General features: G+C 43.6%; 1 protein-coding gene across 9 annotated transcripts in view; it reads left to right on the forward strand.

Moving 5' to 3' along the window:
• The window catches only part of ptprk (protein tyrosine phosphatase receptor type K), a 51942-nt gene extending 36154 nt beyond the window's left edge, over positions 1 to 15788 (forward strand). The window contains exons 19-39 of one of the 9 annotated variants that reach the window (XM_025056666.1): positions 964 to 1099; positions 6183 to 6343; positions 6513 to 6548; positions 7965 to 7976; positions 8137 to 8324; positions 8706 to 8802; positions 9022 to 9167; positions 9871 to 9888; positions 10411 to 10447; positions 10579 to 10676; positions 10976 to 11092; positions 11187 to 11341; positions 11446 to 11569; positions 12072 to 12221; positions 12636 to 12809; positions 13732 to 13749; positions 14271 to 14402; positions 14641 to 14766; positions 14860 to 15023; positions 15114 to 15249; positions 15338 to 15788. In XM_025056666.1, the coding sequence (XP_024912434.1) occupies positions 964 to 1099; positions 6183 to 6343; positions 6513 to 6548; positions 7965 to 7976; positions 8137 to 8324; positions 8706 to 8802; positions 9022 to 9167; positions 9871 to 9888; positions 10411 to 10447; positions 10579 to 10676; positions 10976 to 11092; positions 11187 to 11341; positions 11446 to 11569; positions 12072 to 12221; positions 12636 to 12809; positions 13732 to 13749; positions 14271 to 14402; positions 14641 to 14766; positions 14860 to 15023; positions 15114 to 15249; positions 15338 to 15391 (2279 nt within the window). In that variant the 3' untranslated portion in view covers positions 15392 to 15788. Of the gene's footprint in view, positions 1 to 963; positions 1100 to 6182; positions 6344 to 6512; positions 6549 to 7964; positions 7977 to 8136; positions 8325 to 8705; positions 8803 to 9021; positions 9168 to 9870; positions 9889 to 10410; positions 10448 to 10578; positions 10677 to 10975; positions 11093 to 11186; positions 11342 to 11445; positions 11582 to 12071; positions 12222 to 12635; positions 12810 to 13731; positions 13750 to 14270; positions 14403 to 14640; positions 14767 to 14859; positions 15024 to 15113; positions 15250 to 15337 lie in introns of all 9 variants that reach the window. The other 8 variants (XM_025056669.1, XM_025056665.1, XM_025056667.1 and 5 more) reach the window with 8 other exon arrangements.
• The last annotated feature ends 2639 nt before the right edge of the window (positions 15789 to 18427 follow it).

Below are 18427 nucleotides of genomic sequence, written 5' to 3' on the forward strand. Positions count from 1 at the left end.
TTGTTTGACACCAGATGATCTACAAAAAAAAAAAAAAAAAAAACACCCCCACGTACGATCTGTAAATCCCGACACACGTTCACCTCTTCTTCCGTAGCTGCAGACTTTTCCGGTGACATTTGTCTGACTTTGTTTTAGCAGAAATATTTACACTGCAGTACGAGCGGCTGACTGGTTTCACAGGTATGATTAAAGCGTCTTAATTAAACGGCTCATCTGGATTTGTTCCTTATCGTGCTCGGTGCCTTCATGATGTGAGGGGATTTGGGTGAAGACACACACACACACACACACGTACACACTCCCCAGGCTGTCAGGTAGCAGTGACTGGAGCTGCTGCATAAATACTCCAACGCCAACATAAACTCTGCCAACATCTGAGAGTGTTTGTGTTAACGGCTCACACAGACGTAAATGAGCAAAAGTTTTTACAAGTGTGGAGGAGGTTTGTTTAAATGTAGCTCCAGAGTTTTTCCAGGGAGTTTGGTTTGTTGGTGTTTATCAGAACTGAAGCACGGAGATTAGGAGCCTAATCCCACCCTGGCTCATTGGCCTGATGTTTACGGCTTCATTAATTGACTTTTTTTTTAAGGATAAATCTTTTTTTATATATCCTTGATTTGAACAAATCCGATCTCAGATCTGTTATGGTTTTAGGCCCAAAGCAGAAGATTGAATTTTGTTATGAAATTTTACACATGGGCAAAATGACATGCACTGTACATCCACTTGGTGTCGCTCTAAACACGGACGATACAAATGGATTATTCTCAAATCAAAACAGATGTGAGACACAAACATCTACCTGTAAAAATGTGTCTTTCTTTTACAACAATATACAGAATATATTGTCATCATAAATGTTGATTTTTCTGTAGTTAAATCATGAATAAAAGTTAAAACTACTCTTTTTTTTACTCAGCTGGCGATTCTTTTTTCTTCTCTTCTGTTCTTGTGCCGCAGGAGCCACCGAGGAGCCAGAGGTCATCCCTGACCCTGCGAAGCAGACGGACCGGGTGGTAAAGATTGCAGGAATCAGTGCTGGTGTTCTAGTCTTTATTCTGCTGGTGTTGGTTGCCATCCTTTTGGTCAAGAAAAGGTGAGTGATGAGTCTCAGTGGTGAACAGTGAAACTGTGTTTGGAGTCATGTTTTTAACACCAACACGCACGCCGGTGCACGGACGCACCCACACCGGCGTGTGAATCCGTGCTCTCGCTGCGTGTTGGTCCCCGGGCGGGCCGGTGTGAATCCGTGCTCTCGCTGCGTGTTGGTCCACGGTCGGACACCATCCTCCATCCATCCACCATTAACCTTGATCTCCCTTCAGGACCGCTCTGATCATTGTCACATGTGTTTATAAAACAGAAAACCTTTTATAAAAAAGGCTTTTTTATTTTCTCTTTCTTTTGATTTATGTTTAATTTTCTTATTGGAGTAAAAGTAAATAAAAAGATAAATAAAAAATTAAAATTAGTCAAAAACACTCAAAACATCTGACCTCAGTTAGACATGGATGTTCACAACAAAACAGTTCAATTAACTCTACAGATTAAACTTGAAAACAGTTACTTTAATTACAAAAAAAAAAACAGAATTATTTCCCTTGTGGTTTATTTTGCTCCTGATGTTTCACACGTGACAACCGTGGATCGTGTGGTGTTTAATTAAGAAGTTATCAGACAAAATAAAATTAAAAAAAAGAGAAGGATTCTTACTGATTCACCTGTAGAGTTAGAAGAAGGAGCAGAGCTGAAGAGCCAACTGGCTTCCGTTGTTATTTGGTACACAGCTCCATCATGTGGTGGAAATGAGAGTCACACGTCAAAAGGCTTTAGTTCCATAATTGTCACCAAACCAGAAACATAGCTGTGTTCAGTTGTCTCAGATACTGTTATTAAACGTTATTAATTTCAACATCAGAACTGTAGTTTAGACGTGGATGTCAACACAACACGCAGTAAACATCTAACACTACCCATGATGCTCAGCTCAAACAAAAACTAGATAAATGACCCTTTAATAAACTTAGAAATCAGAGATACTGTATGTTCACTAAATAATTCGGGGAGAAAAAATTTATAAAATTGCAGATAAACCAAAATTGTAAATGTCTGACTGACCTGCCTGCGGTCCAGATCGGTCTCCTGTTTCAACATACTACCAGCAAATATGTACCATTTCCCAAGCGTTGCGTGTGTAGCTAACACATCCTCAAGACCAGAGCAGTAGAACCCAGATGACATCGTTGGTCTCTAACTCTAACTGTAGTCATCTTCGTTACACGTGTTTTTGGCTGCTGACAGGAAACACTGGCTGTCCTCTGAAGAGTCAAGCCTCCTTTTACTGCCAGAGGTTTTACAACCTGACAAGGAGAGAGAAAGAGACTTTAATTTACCATGGCTCTCTCTCACAAATCAAAGACAATTAGAGGCGTTAAATCACAGTCAGAGATGAAGACTCATTACTGGAGATCTCTGCGCTCTCAGACCCTGACATGCATATTTCTCTTCTAATGCCTGTAATGAATTCATGTGATCCAGCGTCAGTGCCGTCGCTTTAGTGTCAGAGTGTAATTGTTAATGACATCCTGAGGGCCTGAGCGTTAAGTGCAGACGATAAATATTTTATTTTTAGCCGGGAAAAAAAAAAAAAAAGAAGAAAAAAAGAGCCTGACGGTGTTTGATCCATAGTTTGCACTCAGCGCTCTGATCGCGTTTCAACCCAACGTTATCTGTCCCCGGAGGATTTTAGGTCGTTTGATTATAGAAAATTGGAGCAAATTGAGAAATAATGCATTTTCAGGAGGCAACGCTTGCGCACGACTCGGTGATTGCGTGCGACGCCCGCAGGATTCGTCTGTTGTCGTTTTATGAGCAAAGTGAATCGTCGAAGCCGCTCTCATTTATCAGCGCCTCGGGCGACGTGTTGATAAACATTAGCGGCTGACGGCTCAACTCTTCAGCGGTGACGGCAGAGTTTCCGTCAAATGAAGCGATGGGAGAAACGTTCTGACCTCTGACCTTAGAGTCTAAAACATCTGTTATCAGCCCCAACAACTAAACAGGAACAAACAAGAACTTGAAGTTCTTTAATGAATGACGTGATGTGCAGAAATATTTATATCCTTTCTGTTACAAAGACCGGTGTTTTGTTTTGTTGGTTTTTCCTTCAGCGTATGTATTGACCCATGATCGTAGCAGTGGTCATTTCCATGAAGCTTCCTGGGGAGATCAATCTTCATTCACCATTAACCACTTTGAACAATACTGCATCTTTAAAATAGATGGTGGGACGTGATGACATCGCTGTGACATCACGACTTGCTCCACACAAAGCGAGCAGATGTTGTGGCAAGAAAAAAGCCAATAAAAACTGTTAGCTGTCAGGACCTGTGACGATTGGTCAGTCAGGGCGGTTCCAGGAACTGCAGCTTATTCTAACTGCATGAGAAACCGTTTTGTTTTCACACGACGAGATGAAAAACAAGAACCTTTTTGTTGCTTTGTTGTTATTTTAGTTTTCTCTAGATTATATTTTCTCTTGGAAAATTCGAACTAAAACAAAAAGAAAAAAAAAACCAACCCTTGCATGAGCCTTTAGTTCAGTAGCAGTCAAACGGTGTTGTCTTCTGTTTCTGTTGTTGGGACAGGACCGTATTGTCCTTATTTGCATATTCATGACCCTTGTGTCTCACTCTTTGCTCTCTGATTGGCTCTCCCCCCACACCCCCCCCCAGGAGGACCTACTATTCATACTCTTATTACCTGTAAGTAAACAAACCAGCAGCTCAATCAGCTCACCCAGCCGCTGTATTCTGATTGGGCCAGTTTCTCACTAGTGGCTAGTTGTTGTTATTTCTTTTAAAGATGCAGTATACTTTTTTCAAGACAAAAAAACGCATTTTCAGCTCTGACCAACCAACCAGCCAACCAAAGTCATCCTCATTGATGCCTTGCCAGTGCAGGGGTTCAATTCACTCTCATGTCAATTCAGGACTTTCATGAATTCCTTACAACCGACACCTCTGTTGTTTTTGTCTAAAGACGACTCTCAGATCGATCCAGATCAGTACAACATCCATGGTTTGTTGTGATCCATCGTATCACATAAATCCAGAGCGATTAAATGTTCATATGAAACCACTGAAGTGACGGTGAATTGACCTCAGGCCCGGTTCTCTCCACGTGCTCCAGAGTTAGCTCAACAGGCTCAACCAGCGTGCTGTTTGAAAAAAGAATGCTGCACTTGTGACTCGTAGCTCTTTGTGTGCATGTAGTCATGTGATCATCCATCCGCCCATCAAGTCACAGGTATCGTGGTAACTGGTGTCTCTGGTGTCAGTGGAGCGGGGACTTGGATCTTCTCCTTGGGGACATGTAGAGTCAGGGTTTGTTTTGGCTTTCACCAGGTTTACCTTTTTGTTTTTACCTTCTCCTTTAATCCCTCCAGTGTTTCCACTCTCTGTTCTGCCGTTACGGTCACGCACTTCAAAGCTGCGATTAACGTAACAACGCAAACTCATTTTTAAAGCATAAGAAAAAAAACAAAAACAAAAACAAAACATGTTTTCTTCTTCCCAACAACAGTAGAGTATGCACATATTTTGACTCAGTGTTAAAAAAAACAACTTGCAATTCTGCCTCTTTCCTGCAAGGGGCGCTGTTGATATTGATTAAAGTATAGAGATACACAGTTTTTGTTTTATATATTTAAATCTTGTCGTTTGACTTTCGAAACTTTTCTTACTCTTAGATCAGGTGTGTGTGTGTTGGATAACTTCAGTAGGTAAAGCCATATATTTCCTAATAAAGGAGCACTTGCTTTTTGAAAGTTCCTATAGCAAAGAAAATGCTTTTGTACGATTCGGTGCTTTTTCTTTAGGATATTTTTGCATACTCTACCTTTAATGAGGCACCGAACAACTATGTTGACACATGGTCAGATCCTTCTGTTATCCTGTCAATCAGTCAGTATTTAGTCCGTTAGTGAGTTTTCACTGTGTGTGACCTTCGAGGTGGCGTTGGTGTTTTGGGGTTTAAGAGGTAAAACAACAGCAGAGCGCAGCCCTGCACTCTGTCAGAGCCGTACATGGTATCAGTCTGGCAACCATGAGAAAATACATTTCTTAATCCATCCTCCTCCTCCTCCTCCTCCTTCATCATCTGCTACAGTCTTTTGGCCTGGCAGCTGTAGAGAGTTTTTTTGGGTTTTTTTGACACACATTCTCTGTGAGTTTACTGTGGGAACAGGCTGTCTGTCTGTCTGTCTGTCTGTCTGTCTGTCTGTCTGTCTGTTCACCAGCACAGATGTTGTCTTTGCTGATACATATCTACGGCTCTGAACACACTGTGTTCCTGCATGGTTTGTCATGTTTGAAAATATTAAACCCTCCGCGGTTGTTTTTTCACGCAGTGAGGGAGTTGAACCTTTAGGAGATCTGTGGATGTTTGGAGGTCAAACTGTGAGGCAGACTGACCAAGATGTTGTTCCACACTTTGAACTTTGGTGGTTGTTGGTTTGGTGTATGCTCCTACCTTTGGCTCTTTGAAAAAAACAAAAAAATCTGTCAAAACAACATGTCAGTCTGGTGGTTCTTGTTGTTGAACTGTCAGATGAAAACTGAATTATTTGATATAAAGAAATAAACATTTCCAGATCTAGAACACAGGTTTTATTTATGCTTCTGATCTGACGGCACTTTTTAAAACATGAGGACAGTGGTTCCCAAAATGGGGGGCGGACCCCCCACTTTGGTCAGCTGTCCAGCTGACAAATACGTTTTAATGAGGCGCAGGGGAGAACAGTCTTTTCTGCTTGACTCCAGCTCATTGGTTTATTCCCTCAGATGCTACTGCCCCGTCTGGTCACTGCTGACATTGCCGTGAAGAGCTTCTCCTCTTCTTTCCTTGCTTGTTTTCTCCTCTCTCTGACTTCCTTCTGTCCATCTTTAGTCTGATTCTTTCCCCCCTTCTTTCCTGTTGGTTCTGAACTCTTGCATCTTGACTCAGAAGCCTGCAGCCCTCAGCTGAGCTCTCCTCACCAAATCATAAAGACGTGCGTGGTGTAGGATCCCTGTGCATGGCTGATGGGACATGGGGCTGTGTCCTGCAGGACAACTGATGTCTGGCTTTCTGTCAGAGACGCCGCTGACTGTCTGTCCCTGTCTCTGCCCCCTCCATAGAAAACTGGCCAAAAAGCGCAAGGACGCCATCGGGACAGCGCGCCACGAAATGGCCCACATGGTGAACGCCATGGACCGCAGCTACGCCGACCAGAGCACCGTTCACGGAGAAGACCCTATGGCTGTGACCTTCATGGACTCACACAACTACAACAACAGATGTAGGTCTACTCCTCTTTGGACTTCTTTTTTTATTTACCTACAGTACCTTTGAAATAGTGAGGTCAGAGGTCAACACAATACTGACGTTTGTTATGTTCTAACCCCGTCATCCTGTCTGAGTACAATCTTGGTCTGTGAAGTGTTTCCTGACGGTGTTTCCTTCTGCAGTGCCCAACGACCCTCTGGTTCCTACGGCCGTGTTAGGTGAGACATGGGTCAATGTACAGTATTCCATCGATCGCCTCAGTAGAGACCACTCATCACTGCCCCCCTGTGGTTGACCCGCCCCACATTCATTTGTCAGACGTGTGTCTTATCACTCCTTAGTTCCATCCTCGGTTGATTCCTCATGTCTCTGACATTTATTCTTCTTCCGGTTGTTAGTTTGATACCGTTAGCTTTATCTGTTAGCTTCATCTTGAATCTCAAATGCTAAACTGGCAACTGACAGATTCATGAACTAACTAATTTCTTTCTTTGACCGAATGATATGTAAAAAAAAAAAACGCTCACTCCTCCTATCAGACGTAGATCCTGTTTCTCGTGGCATATTATTGATATTCACAGTAATTACCGTCACTCTCCCTCAGAGACCTCGTTATTTCTGTGGCTTCGACGTGTCTTGAGGCAAAGTGAAGCTTTAAAGTAGTCGGACACATTTTTTCCCCATTGCTGCCGTAGAACGGTTGCCAGTGACACCCAGTGACGACAGACATCCTCGTCCCGTCGGTCTGGACGTTCTCCTCCAGGTTCTACCATATGTTCTACTCCCCAGGCTTTTGTTTTTTATTTATGTTGTCGTGACGCCTGAGTCTGAACCACAAACCCTTACGTGTTCTTTCAGATGTTTCTCCAGCTGCTCCGCTCTACTACTGTACTCTACAAAACCCTCTAGTGTTGACACCGCAGCATTACATTTCCCGTGTCGCCCACACCACCACAGTCCGTTCATTAACTCTGCTGTGGTCCTTTTTTTTAATTTAATATGATAGCTGCACTTACGAGCCGCCCCCCTGCCCACCCCTCACCCCCACCCTTCACATCACCACAGTGTGAACTGGCAGCAAGCAACAAATTAAGAGGCTTCGTCAGGTCAAGTTTACAGTTAATTGACCTGACGAGGGCCGGACGTGCTCTGAACAACGGTTAATGAGTCAGCGAGTCCTCGGGGCGATGATGAAGAACCAGTCGGATTAAAGAGGTGGTGTCGTCTGATGAAGAGCGCTGGAGACAAAACCAGTGGGTCGTGTTGAAAACCCCGGGCTGCTCCATTAGTCAACCTGTCAGTCTTTACATTAAAACCGCCGACTGGGCTCGTCTCCCACCAACCACAGATTATATTATCATAATATATCTGATCGTTAATTAACTGCAACTTCAGTCACTTACTGTGAAAAAGACAACCTTCATTTTTTTTTTTCATTTTTGTTACAGCATCAGAACTGTATCTCATCATCACCCGTGTGTGGTCCCGGCCCATCATTCACTCTCATTTTTGATGTTCCATTTTGAATTTTTATTCCAAGTATTCGAACATTTTCACGTGTGTCTCTTACGCTGCAGTTTGACCAAACGTTTATCTTTTTTTTTCCTCTATTTTTCTGCTTCTTTGGCTTGTAGTTCCAATCACAGGTGAGTGTGAAGGACAGAGACTGATTGAGACTGAGTCCTTTCAAAATAAGACTTCCTGTTGTTGTGTGTGTTGTTCAGGCCTGATTTAAGACGTTTAATTTTGCTCTTGGACGTCTCTAAACCTGTGATGACACACGATGTTCCTCCTGTCCTCTTGCAGACGAGAACCACACCGGTTCCGCGGCGGAGAACAGCCGGCTCCTGGACATTCCACGGTACCACTGTGAAGGCACCGAGTCTCCGTATCAGACGGGACAGCTCCACCCTGCCATCAGAGTGGCCGACCTGCTGCAGCACATCAACCTCATGAAAACATCCGACAGCTACGGCTTCAAGGAGGAGTATGAGGTGAGGTTTGACTCCGGTTTCCTCCGCCCGCGGCGGCCGCAGCATCGACCGCTCTGTTATTGGCTTAGTTAAAAACCGTGACACTGATGATTTCTAATGGAAGATAGAACTGAGGCGGAAACCTCTTTGATTTTATAGCTGGATTAAATTTGTTGTGGGCTAGAGCTGCTGCTGTTTGGCTGTAAAGGGTGAATTGCTGTTTAATTTGACAGCGTTTCTGCCTCATTGACGGAACAGTAAAATCCTGCCGCCGCTGCAATAACACTCACCAGATTTATAACTCGCACAAAAACAAGCAAACACCAGAGTAACACCATCATCTCAGAGTCAGAAGAATCCAGAACCTGTTGGTTTTAATCTCTGTATTTTTCCGCTCTGTTGATGGTCCAGAGTTTCTTCGAGGGCCAGTCGGCTTCCTGGGACGTGGCCAAGAAGGAGCAGAACCGCACCAAGAATCGCTATGGAAACATCATAGCATGTAAGTATGAGGTGAACTCTATAGATACTGCACTATAAACTACTTCACTATTTCTCACATACCTTATTTTCGCACAGCATCCGTAGATAACTGCACTATAAACTAGTTCACTATTTCTCACATACCTTATTTTCTTCAGTCTCGGTCCAGTCGTACTCTTTGTCATGACGTCCTGTTAAAGTCTTCTTCTTCTCCCCCCTCCCTGCCCCCCCCCCCCAGATGACCACTCTAGGGTTATTCTTCAGCCCATCGAAGATGACCCCTCCTCTGATTACATCAACGCCAACTACATCGATGTAAGTGGAAACGCATCGAATGCTACTATTGGCTCCCAACGAAACCAACGAAACCACACTCCCTCGCTCGTATGTCAGGCCTCTATACCTATTATTGCGTCTACTGGTCATCCATCGACCCATTTTGACTCATCCAACCATCTCAGAAAATACTCCATACATGCAGTTCGGCATGTGTCTTCTCACTCATCCATCCATCCTGAATACTCATGAGTATTTAAAAAAAAAAAAAATCAAGTATATTTAAGTAGTATTTTTTGTCTGTATTTGAAGTCAATTCTAGAGAGATTACACCGTAGCGATAACGTTGAAGTGATAAGGATTCTGATTGGTTGTCTGTCTAATTCAAAGTGGTTTGAATCTGTTCTCCTATTGGTTCAAGCCTGAGTGTGTCCATCTTCTGACTGGTCCATCCAGGGTTCCATTACTCACCCTTCATCACCTCCACCAATCATCTGCACGTGTGTCACTGTGCTCATTAATGCTGCTGTGCTTTTGTAGCATGCTCTTTCTCTGTAGCCATTAGCTGCTAATTGTAGCCGCTGCACGTGTGTTTGTGCTCATGTTTAACCAGAAATCTTAAAAAAAAAAGTTCTTTCTGCATGTTTTTTTTTCCATTTAACCATTATGTCAATGCAACTTTTTATTTTCTTTTATTCTGATTGACATTCACTGACATTTTTGTGCTTTCTTCTTCCCTTCCTACCTACCTTCCTTTCTTCCTTCCTTCCTTTCCTCCACTCCTTCTCTCTGCCTGTGCCTTGGCCTGTAGATTTGGCTGTACAGGGATGTAAGTATCACTGTGGACTCTCTCATTCACGCCCCTCACCTTTTCACACCCACACATCCGTTCACACTCTCGTCTCCACGTGCATCGCGGTCACTGTGAATGTTTAAGCTTTGAGCGACAGGAGCCCCCTGCTGCATGAGATGCTTCACTACATCCCGTCCTCCCACCAGTCTTACCCACTGTGAGCCGTACATTTGCTCGTGCGTACTTCCCACGTTGTACTACAGTAGCCTACAGTAAAACCCACCAATCCTGTGTTTCTTTATGTCAAAATGATTATTTAAAAAAATACAAAAATGACTATACATATAAATAACGCATCATTTTACATAACTCAGCATAAAGTGTGTTAGTTTTTAGCATCCCTGGAAAATGTCAAATCGCATATTTATATATGAAATAATGAATGATCATTTATATATGCATATGGAAAAAAATTAAGAAATACATAAACATACATTTTTAAGGATGTAATCTACACTTCTATAGTTATGATAAATTGTTTTGTTGTTTTACTTTCAGGGCTACCAGAGACCCAGTCATTACATCGCCACCCAAGGTAAAATAAATAAATAAATATATATATTTATATATATATAAATGTTTGTTATAGTTAGTATAAATATTACATTTCTTTTTTCTTTTTTTTTGGAAAAAACAAAATAACTATGTATGTGTGTCTGTGTGCAGGTCCTGTTCATGAGACTGTGTACGACTTCTGGAGGATGGTTTGGCAGGAACAGTCAGCCTGCATAGTCATGGTAACCAACCTGGTGGAGGTGGGAAGGGTGAGTGACAAATAATTATAATAAATTTAAAAACAAAATCATCATCATCATCATCATCCAGCATCAGGCAAAAAAAAAACCTATCCAAAAACCTCCATTTTCTGGAGTTTTGTCACCTGAACATTAAACCTACTGGATTCATCTTCGTTTAAACCAGTGGTCTCAATGTGCAGGTCGGCGCCCTCTTGTGGAGCTCAAAGCTATTGCCGAGGGCGCAGCTGCACAAATGCATTTTAATATGTACTTCATTTGGGCCCACAGTATGAGAAAGTATTCATAAGTACTGCATCCACCAACAGGTCAAGTGCTACAAGTACTGGCCGGACGATGCTGAGGTTTACGGCGACTTCAAGGTGACTTTTGTGGAGGTGGAGCCTCTCGCTGAATACGTCATTCGCACCTTCACACTGGAGAGGGTGAGTTTGGATTATTTTATTGGTGTTATTTCCTGTTATCTCATGTGCAGCGGAACACCGACCTGAATCTGAACATCTGTCCGTGTGTTTTCAGCGTGGCTTCAATGAGGTGCGTGAGGTCAAGCAGTTCCACTTCACAGGCTGGCCCGACCACGGAGTCCCCTATCACGCCACGGGACTACTTTCCTTCATCCGCAGAGTCAAAAACTCCAATCCGCCCTCTGCTGGTCCGATCGTGGTCCACTGCAGGTTGGTGTTTTTCCTGGTTAATACCATGGCTCGAGTTCTATTACACGATTAAAGGGTAAATATTCTCTCCTTTGTCAAAACCTAACCTCTGTGTCTGTGTGCAGCGCCGGTGCTGGACGTACAGGCTGTTTCATAGTCATCGACATCATGCTGGACATGGCGGAGAGAGAGGGCGTGGTGGACATCTACAACTGTGTGAAGGCGCTTCGCTCGCGGAGGATCAACATGGTACAGACTGAGGTGACTGCATTACCCATCCTCCATCTGCATCTCTATCTCAGGAAATAAAGTCAGTCAAGCCTGAGTCATGGGCATGGTACCGGCTGAGGTGACAGCCAGGAACCATGTAACTGTCATCCATTCATCAGCACGCCCTCCCACTCAGTGTAGCTTTCATTGTCAGGATATTACAGTGACCTGGAGAAAGGTAAAAAAAAAAAACCATCATCATCCCTCACACTGCTTTTGTAAACGATACAATGGCACCATCTCGTGGTTACTTTGTAACTTAGCTAAAGCTCCCCAGTCATGACTTCATTCATCACTCCATCTCCATCAACCATCACTCACCTGCAGCGTCTGTCACTTTAATTTGACAACAGGTTTTTTTTGTTGTTTCACGTGTTTCTCATGTTGCAGTATGTTTGTAATTTATTGTTTGCAAAATAATGATCTGAGGCGGAACGATCCACGTGGACGTAGTGACACGTTTTGACTTGCTCGTCCTCAGGAGCAGTACATATTCATCCACGACGCCATACTGGAGGCCTGTCTGTGTGGAGAAACCTCCATCCCAGTCTGCGAGTTCAAGGCCGCCTTTTATGAGCTGATCCGCATCGACTCCCAGACCAACTCCTCACACATAAAGGACGAGTTCCAGGTAAAATGTTAGGTTTAGGTTCAGAGCTAGACACCGAGATTGTAGGGTGAGGATACTACCACACTGTATGAGTTACATTTTTTTGTGAACAGTGTTGATAAAAAAAAAATTTACGCTATAGAAATCGTTCAAGGTGAGTTCAAATGTCCTGATTTGCAGTGTATGCAGTTTCATAATCCCCTTCTTTGCTTTTGTACATTCAGTAAAAGCTGAAAAAAAATGTCAGGAATTCAATAATGAACTTTTAAGTTCAAAGTTTCTTACAATGTTTTTCAGCTTCTGTAAAAAAGCAGACGCTAAGATAAACATTTGATATAATAATCAGCATCTCCAACCAGTCACTGACTAATCCAACCTACTTCAGTCCCGCTGTGATGTCATACTGAGTTTCCGTGCGTTCTTCTCTCCGCCCAGACGTTGAACTCGGTGACGCCCCAGCCCCAGCCTGAGGACTGCAGCATCGCGTTGTTGCCTAGGAACCAAGACAAGAACCGCTTCATGGACGGCCTTCCTCCTGACAGATGCCTGCCCTTCCTCATCACCATCGACGGCGAGAGCAGCAACTACATCAACGCCGCTCTGATGGATGTAAGTCTGTCTGAACGCGTAGAAATAAAAGGAATTATTTAATTAAAGATTTGTTATTCTCAACACACAGTGCGGCAGTTTGGGACATAATCCATCTTGAAATGAGTTTTATTAATCCAGCAGTTGGATTAGTTCATCCCACAGCTGGTAAATTATTTTGTCGACTGCAACAGGCTGCACTCACAATCACAATTATTAAAATTTAGTAAATTATAAGTAATCAGCTTAACAGCTAATCGTGATTAATTGCAATTTTTGATTAATTGGACTTAATTACCGTAACAGTTAATCATGACTAACTGATAAAACAGTGTTAGACGAGCGTCTAATCATGATTAACTGATAAAACAGTGTTAGACGAGCGTCGTCCTGAGTGTGTTGAGAATAACACACGTTATTTATAGGTTATGATGAACAAACGCTGTTAGTTTTGGGGTTTTTTTGCACATTTATTTTTATGAACCAAACACACCTGCACATACACACACGCAGACTCCCCTCCCTGTTTGTGTGATGCTGTGTCTGTGGTTATTAGCAGCAGAAGGCTAGAGACAAATCCAGGTTCTGAGAAAAGCCTTTAGTTTCTCTGGCCGCCAACGCCAACGGTCAGTGAGTAGGTAGGACTGTAAGGTAAGATAGGAATATCTGGTCACACTTAGTGGTTTTTTTTTTTATTTTATTAATAAGGTTTTCAGCGGCGAGGGTGGAAAGTCTGTATAATGTTTGAAAATGTAACTCATGTATGGTGTGGAGGAGCTTCTCTCCAAACAAAAGTGACGGAAGAAAAACGTTCTGCGAATGCTGTAAAAACATAAAAATAGGTCGTTTTATTTTATAGGAGAAATATTCTTATTTATTTATTTATTTATTTTTTTCAAAGTTTAGCTGAGTTAATCTTATCTTTGGCCTCTCTCTAACCAAGCTGTCAGAAGAGTTCCAGGTAATGGGATTTATGTCAAATCTCCAATACTGGATTTGTTTCATGGCTTCAGTGTCGTTCCACCAGCACAAAACCATTGACCGTGAATCCTGGTCCTCCCAGAACCATGAACTCTCCTCACGTCATTCACCTCCATCTCACATTTTCAGCTGCACATCCTCATCCAGCTGGAGTTTCAGATTATTTTTAATCCTAATCCTGATCCTCGTTAGATCGTGGATTGTCAGTTCTGCGGTCAGTAGGTTCACTGACCTCAGTTAATGTAGACGTTCAGGTCCTCAGTGGACCTGGGATTTCAGTGCATGCTGCTGACACCTGATAGGCCCGCTGCATGATCATGTGACCCGGCATCGCCTCTCCGCTCCTGTGCTCACTGTGTCGTCTTCCACACTCGGTGTTTGTGTACGAGAGGCCAACTGACACATAGAACAGTCCGTGGTAGTCACCGCAGGAGGTCACGCGACCGAGCCAATGGGAGGTTCTGAAGTCCGTGTCTGTGCTGTGTCTTCTGTCCCCTGCAGAGCTACAGACAACCTGCTGCCTTCATCGTTACCCAGCATCCTTTGCCCAACACCGTCAAAGATTTCTGGCGTCTGGTTTACGACTACGGCTGCACCAGTCTGGTGATGTTGAACGAGATCGACCTGGCTCAGGTTAGTCACGGCGTTGATGTCAGTCCAAAAGTTCTAAGATTAACTGAGGAAAGAAAAACACAGTCTTAGAATCTTTCGACTTGTTGACCTTGTTTTTTTAATGTTGTTTTGCTCATGTTTTTCTCCTTGTTTTTTTAATGTTGTTTTGCTCAGTTATATTGAAACGTATTATATACCTGTCTATATCTATGTATTGTTTCTGATATCTAAGTATTTTTTCCCGATACTTCGTCCTCAGGGTTGTCCTCAGTACTGGCCAGAGGAGGGCATGCTGCGCTACGGCCCAGTCCAGGTGGAGTGTATGTCCTGCTCCATGGACTGTGATGTCATCAGTCGACTCTTCAGAGTCTGTAACCTCACCAGGGTGGGTGGAGTTTGACGCCATCGTCCCGCTGTGTTTAGTGTTTCATCTGAGATAGGTTCCTCTGACGCTCCCTGTCATTTCCTGTCTCCTCAGCCTCAGGAGGGTTACCTGATGGTTCGACAGTTCCAGTACCTGGGGTGGGCGGGGCACAGAGAAGTCCCCGCCTCCAAGCGCTCCTTCCTGAAGCTGGTCCTACAGGTGGACCAGTGGCAGCGGGAGGGAGAAGAGGGCGAGGGGAGGACCATCGTCCACTGCCTGTGAGTCCGCGGCTGCTCTCGCGAGGACGAACGCTGTCTCTGTTTGTTAGAACGTCCAAAATCACCCATGTCTTTGTCCCATGTTTACAGAAACGGAGGCGGTCGCAGCGGCGTGTTCTGCGCCTGCAGCATAGTGTGTGAAATGGCCAAGAGACAGAGCGTGGTGGACGTCTTCCACGCCGTGAAGACGCTGAGGAACAGCAAACCCAACATGGTGGACACTCCGGTGAGTTGGACTGAGGGACAGACAGACTGACAGACACACACAGAGTATGTTGGTCTGTGACCGTGACATTGTCTGCGTTCATTTCCAGGAACAGTACCGGTTCTGCTACGACCTGGCGCTGGAGTTCATCGAGTCCTCGTAAAGCAGGGAGCGAGGAAGAGGAGGAGGAGGTGGTGGAGGAGGAGGAGCGCAGTCCTCCCTCCCGGGTGATTTTTTCTGTCCATCTGCTCCTCACTCCTGGCTGTGAAGGCCGTCCTGTAGCATCGCTCTGACAAATGGTACAAGAGGAACCCACAGGGACGTGAAACAAAGGGAATCAGAAGGAGGTGGGAGGAGTCCAGGCCGCTCCTTCAGCTCCTCCATACTTAACACACTATAATTATTGTACAGTGGGCCTCTGTCTGTCTGTCTGGGCCGCCTTTACATCCTGCACCTCCCACCACGACGCATGGACTGGATGCCGTTTCAGCTGCAGTACTTCATCTGCCCTGTAGATGTCCCCACCTCAGCTTTCGACATTGCAAGTTGTAGCAACAGCTTTTAAAAGAACCGCAGCTCCTCAGCACTGCCCCCGCTCCCCCCTGACCCCCCCCCAACCCCTCTGTCTTCCCACCCCTCCCCTATTTTTGGTTTTTTTTTCTACTGAAACGTTAAAAGTTACAGTGCGGCCGTACACCAGCGGAGCCGCCTCCACGTTAATTCACTACACTTGGTGTCGCTCTTCTTTTGCTCACACGCACTTGTTTATCAGTTAAAAAAAAAGATAACGATGTGAAATTATCTAACACATCCAGACGTTTCTTTGCAACGAGACTGACGACAAACCACAAACGTGAGAAGCGTTAGGCTTTGTTTTTGTTTTTTTTTATAACAATATAATGAAGTGGCAACTTTGTCGTGCAGGTCTCTGACCAGAATAGACTTTTGTTGTTGTTGTTGTTTCAGTTACTTTTGTGTCGTACTGTTACATACGATCTGCTGGATGGAGGTTTGTTTTTTTGAAGTCGCCTCCGCTCCACTGCGTCGTACACGTCCATCACTCCAGGTTAGCGTGCAGCCATGTGACATTAGCTTAGTTGTGTTTGATTGGCTGGGGCTGGGCCCAATGAACATTCATTTCAGGGAAAATCCTAAATGTCTTGTGCTTTTCAGGAACAGAGGATTCTGCTGCCCCCACTCCCTATGTTGAGAACCAACATATGTGGCACACACTCCTGTTTCCTTAAAACACACATCCACATTTATGTTTTCCCTGGAGTTTAAAGTGAACTGACCGCCAGGCTTTTATTTGTTTGTTTGTTTTTTTGTTTTTATTTCTGTGCACTGGTGGCCAACCATTTTTGTTACCTTTAATGTTTTTTATTATTCTTTACTTTGCAGCTGATGTTTATCCATAAGCCAAAGACTCTTGTGTAAATATGTCTATATGGAGAAAGCACATTGTTTGTATTTATTGTTTGTTTACTTGCATTGCTCCTATAAGAACAATCATGCTTCATTCCATGTTTACCACCAGGGGGCGCTTAAACTACAGGGTCAGGACGCATATTGGGAGTGTGCAGTGTCTCTGTTTGGTCCGGACTCTGTGGATCATCACTTTGGTCGGCCTGATTTGTGTCCATGAACCAGAGTTTGAGCATCTCTGTTTGAAGCTGTAAATGAAAGCATAAAAGTAGTTTTTCAGTATTTAGGTGGAGTTCAGTGGTTCGTCGTCTGTTTTCACTTTAATGGCAACTCTGTGACGTTACAGTGGTTTATTTGTGTAAAAACCCATCGTTCTGTTTGTGCTCATTAGAAGAACACGAGTGTGTGTTCACAACACTCACACACAAACACACACACAGAGTAGTTTTTTGTTGATTATTACTGTGTTAATTAATTAATTTCTGGATTACAGCTCTAATCCCTCTTAATGTCTTAGTCTGGATTAGCTGTTTATCCTCGCCTTCATCCTAATCTCTGGACACACACTGACTCATAGAGGGGTCGGTGGGTGAAGCACGCAGGACTGTGAAACACACACACAAACACACACACACACAGGTTAAAAACATACTGTGCCTAATGATTTGACGTTCCTTTGGGAAACACGCATTTAAATCACAGCCAGAGCTCAGAGTTTGAATGCACTCTTTTGGACAATCAGTGTTGTTGACAAATGTTGTAGTCTCGTGACCCAGACCTGGACTCGAGGCTCCGGGCCTGGACTACAGCACTGACATCTGAACACTGTTTGGATCTGGACTCAGAGTATTTTATCCACCAGAACGCTTCATAAACTCTGTGAGGCTCCGCAAAGAACGACGGAATTATAGATGTCTATCTGTTTGTTGCAATGGCCGTGTGAAAGAAATGGAACGTGGCCTGGGTTCATGTGCAACCACACAGTGCTAGTGATTTACCCAAACAGTAAAAGAGAAAAGAGAAATTACAAAAAAAAAATTTAGTAGAAGGTAATGGCCGTAAAATATAGTTTAGTAGCCTTATTTATATGACCAGCGAAGGCGCCCTCTTGTGGCTAAATGTCCTTTCCGTCCTTTGTTTAAAGTTTCTTATTGAACAATAAAGGCCACGTCCCATTTCTTATTAACGGTTTGTGCAGGAAGAGGAAGAAGAATCTTTATTGTAAATAAAATATTAGATGTTCCATTTGCTTGGAACAGCCCTGTTCTAAAGGATGTTATTGTAAATAGACATTAATGTTCTCTCTGGTTCTATTGTTGTTGGACAAACAGTAGAGACTGAAATGATGTTGATGACCCAACGTCAGAGATTGTAGTCGTTGAGGATTCAAATATAAAAACTAAAAAAAAAAAGTTTTGACACATTGTTTGAAAACCCTTAGATATTCATACAGAAGTTTATTCTGTTGGTGGAACCTCCATGTTTTTGTTTCTTCCTCCAGATTTCTGGAGAACCTCCGGGTCAGAGATTGGCCAGAGAAAAAACAGAGGCAGTTACGTTATTTCCCCAGTCGTATGTTGCTTTCAGTTGATGAAAAAAAATTCCTGTCAGTCTGTATCGCATGCAGAGAGAGAGAGAGAAAGAGAGAGTTGGTTCCTGAAGGAGAGGTCAGTCTGAGCGTAGAACTGATGTTTATGGTTCATAATTGTTCTTGTCTGTAATGTTTGGCTTCTTTGCTGTAATAAAGAACACTTCTTTAAATAACAATTCCTGT

This window comes from Cynoglossus semilaevis, chromosome 7 (genome assembly GCF_000523025.1).
Source record: "Cynoglossus semilaevis isolate Cse_v1.0 chromosome 7, Cse_v1.0, whole genome shotgun sequence".
Lineage (NCBI taxonomy): Eukaryota > Metazoa > Chordata > Actinopteri > Pleuronectiformes > Cynoglossidae > Cynoglossus > Cynoglossus semilaevis.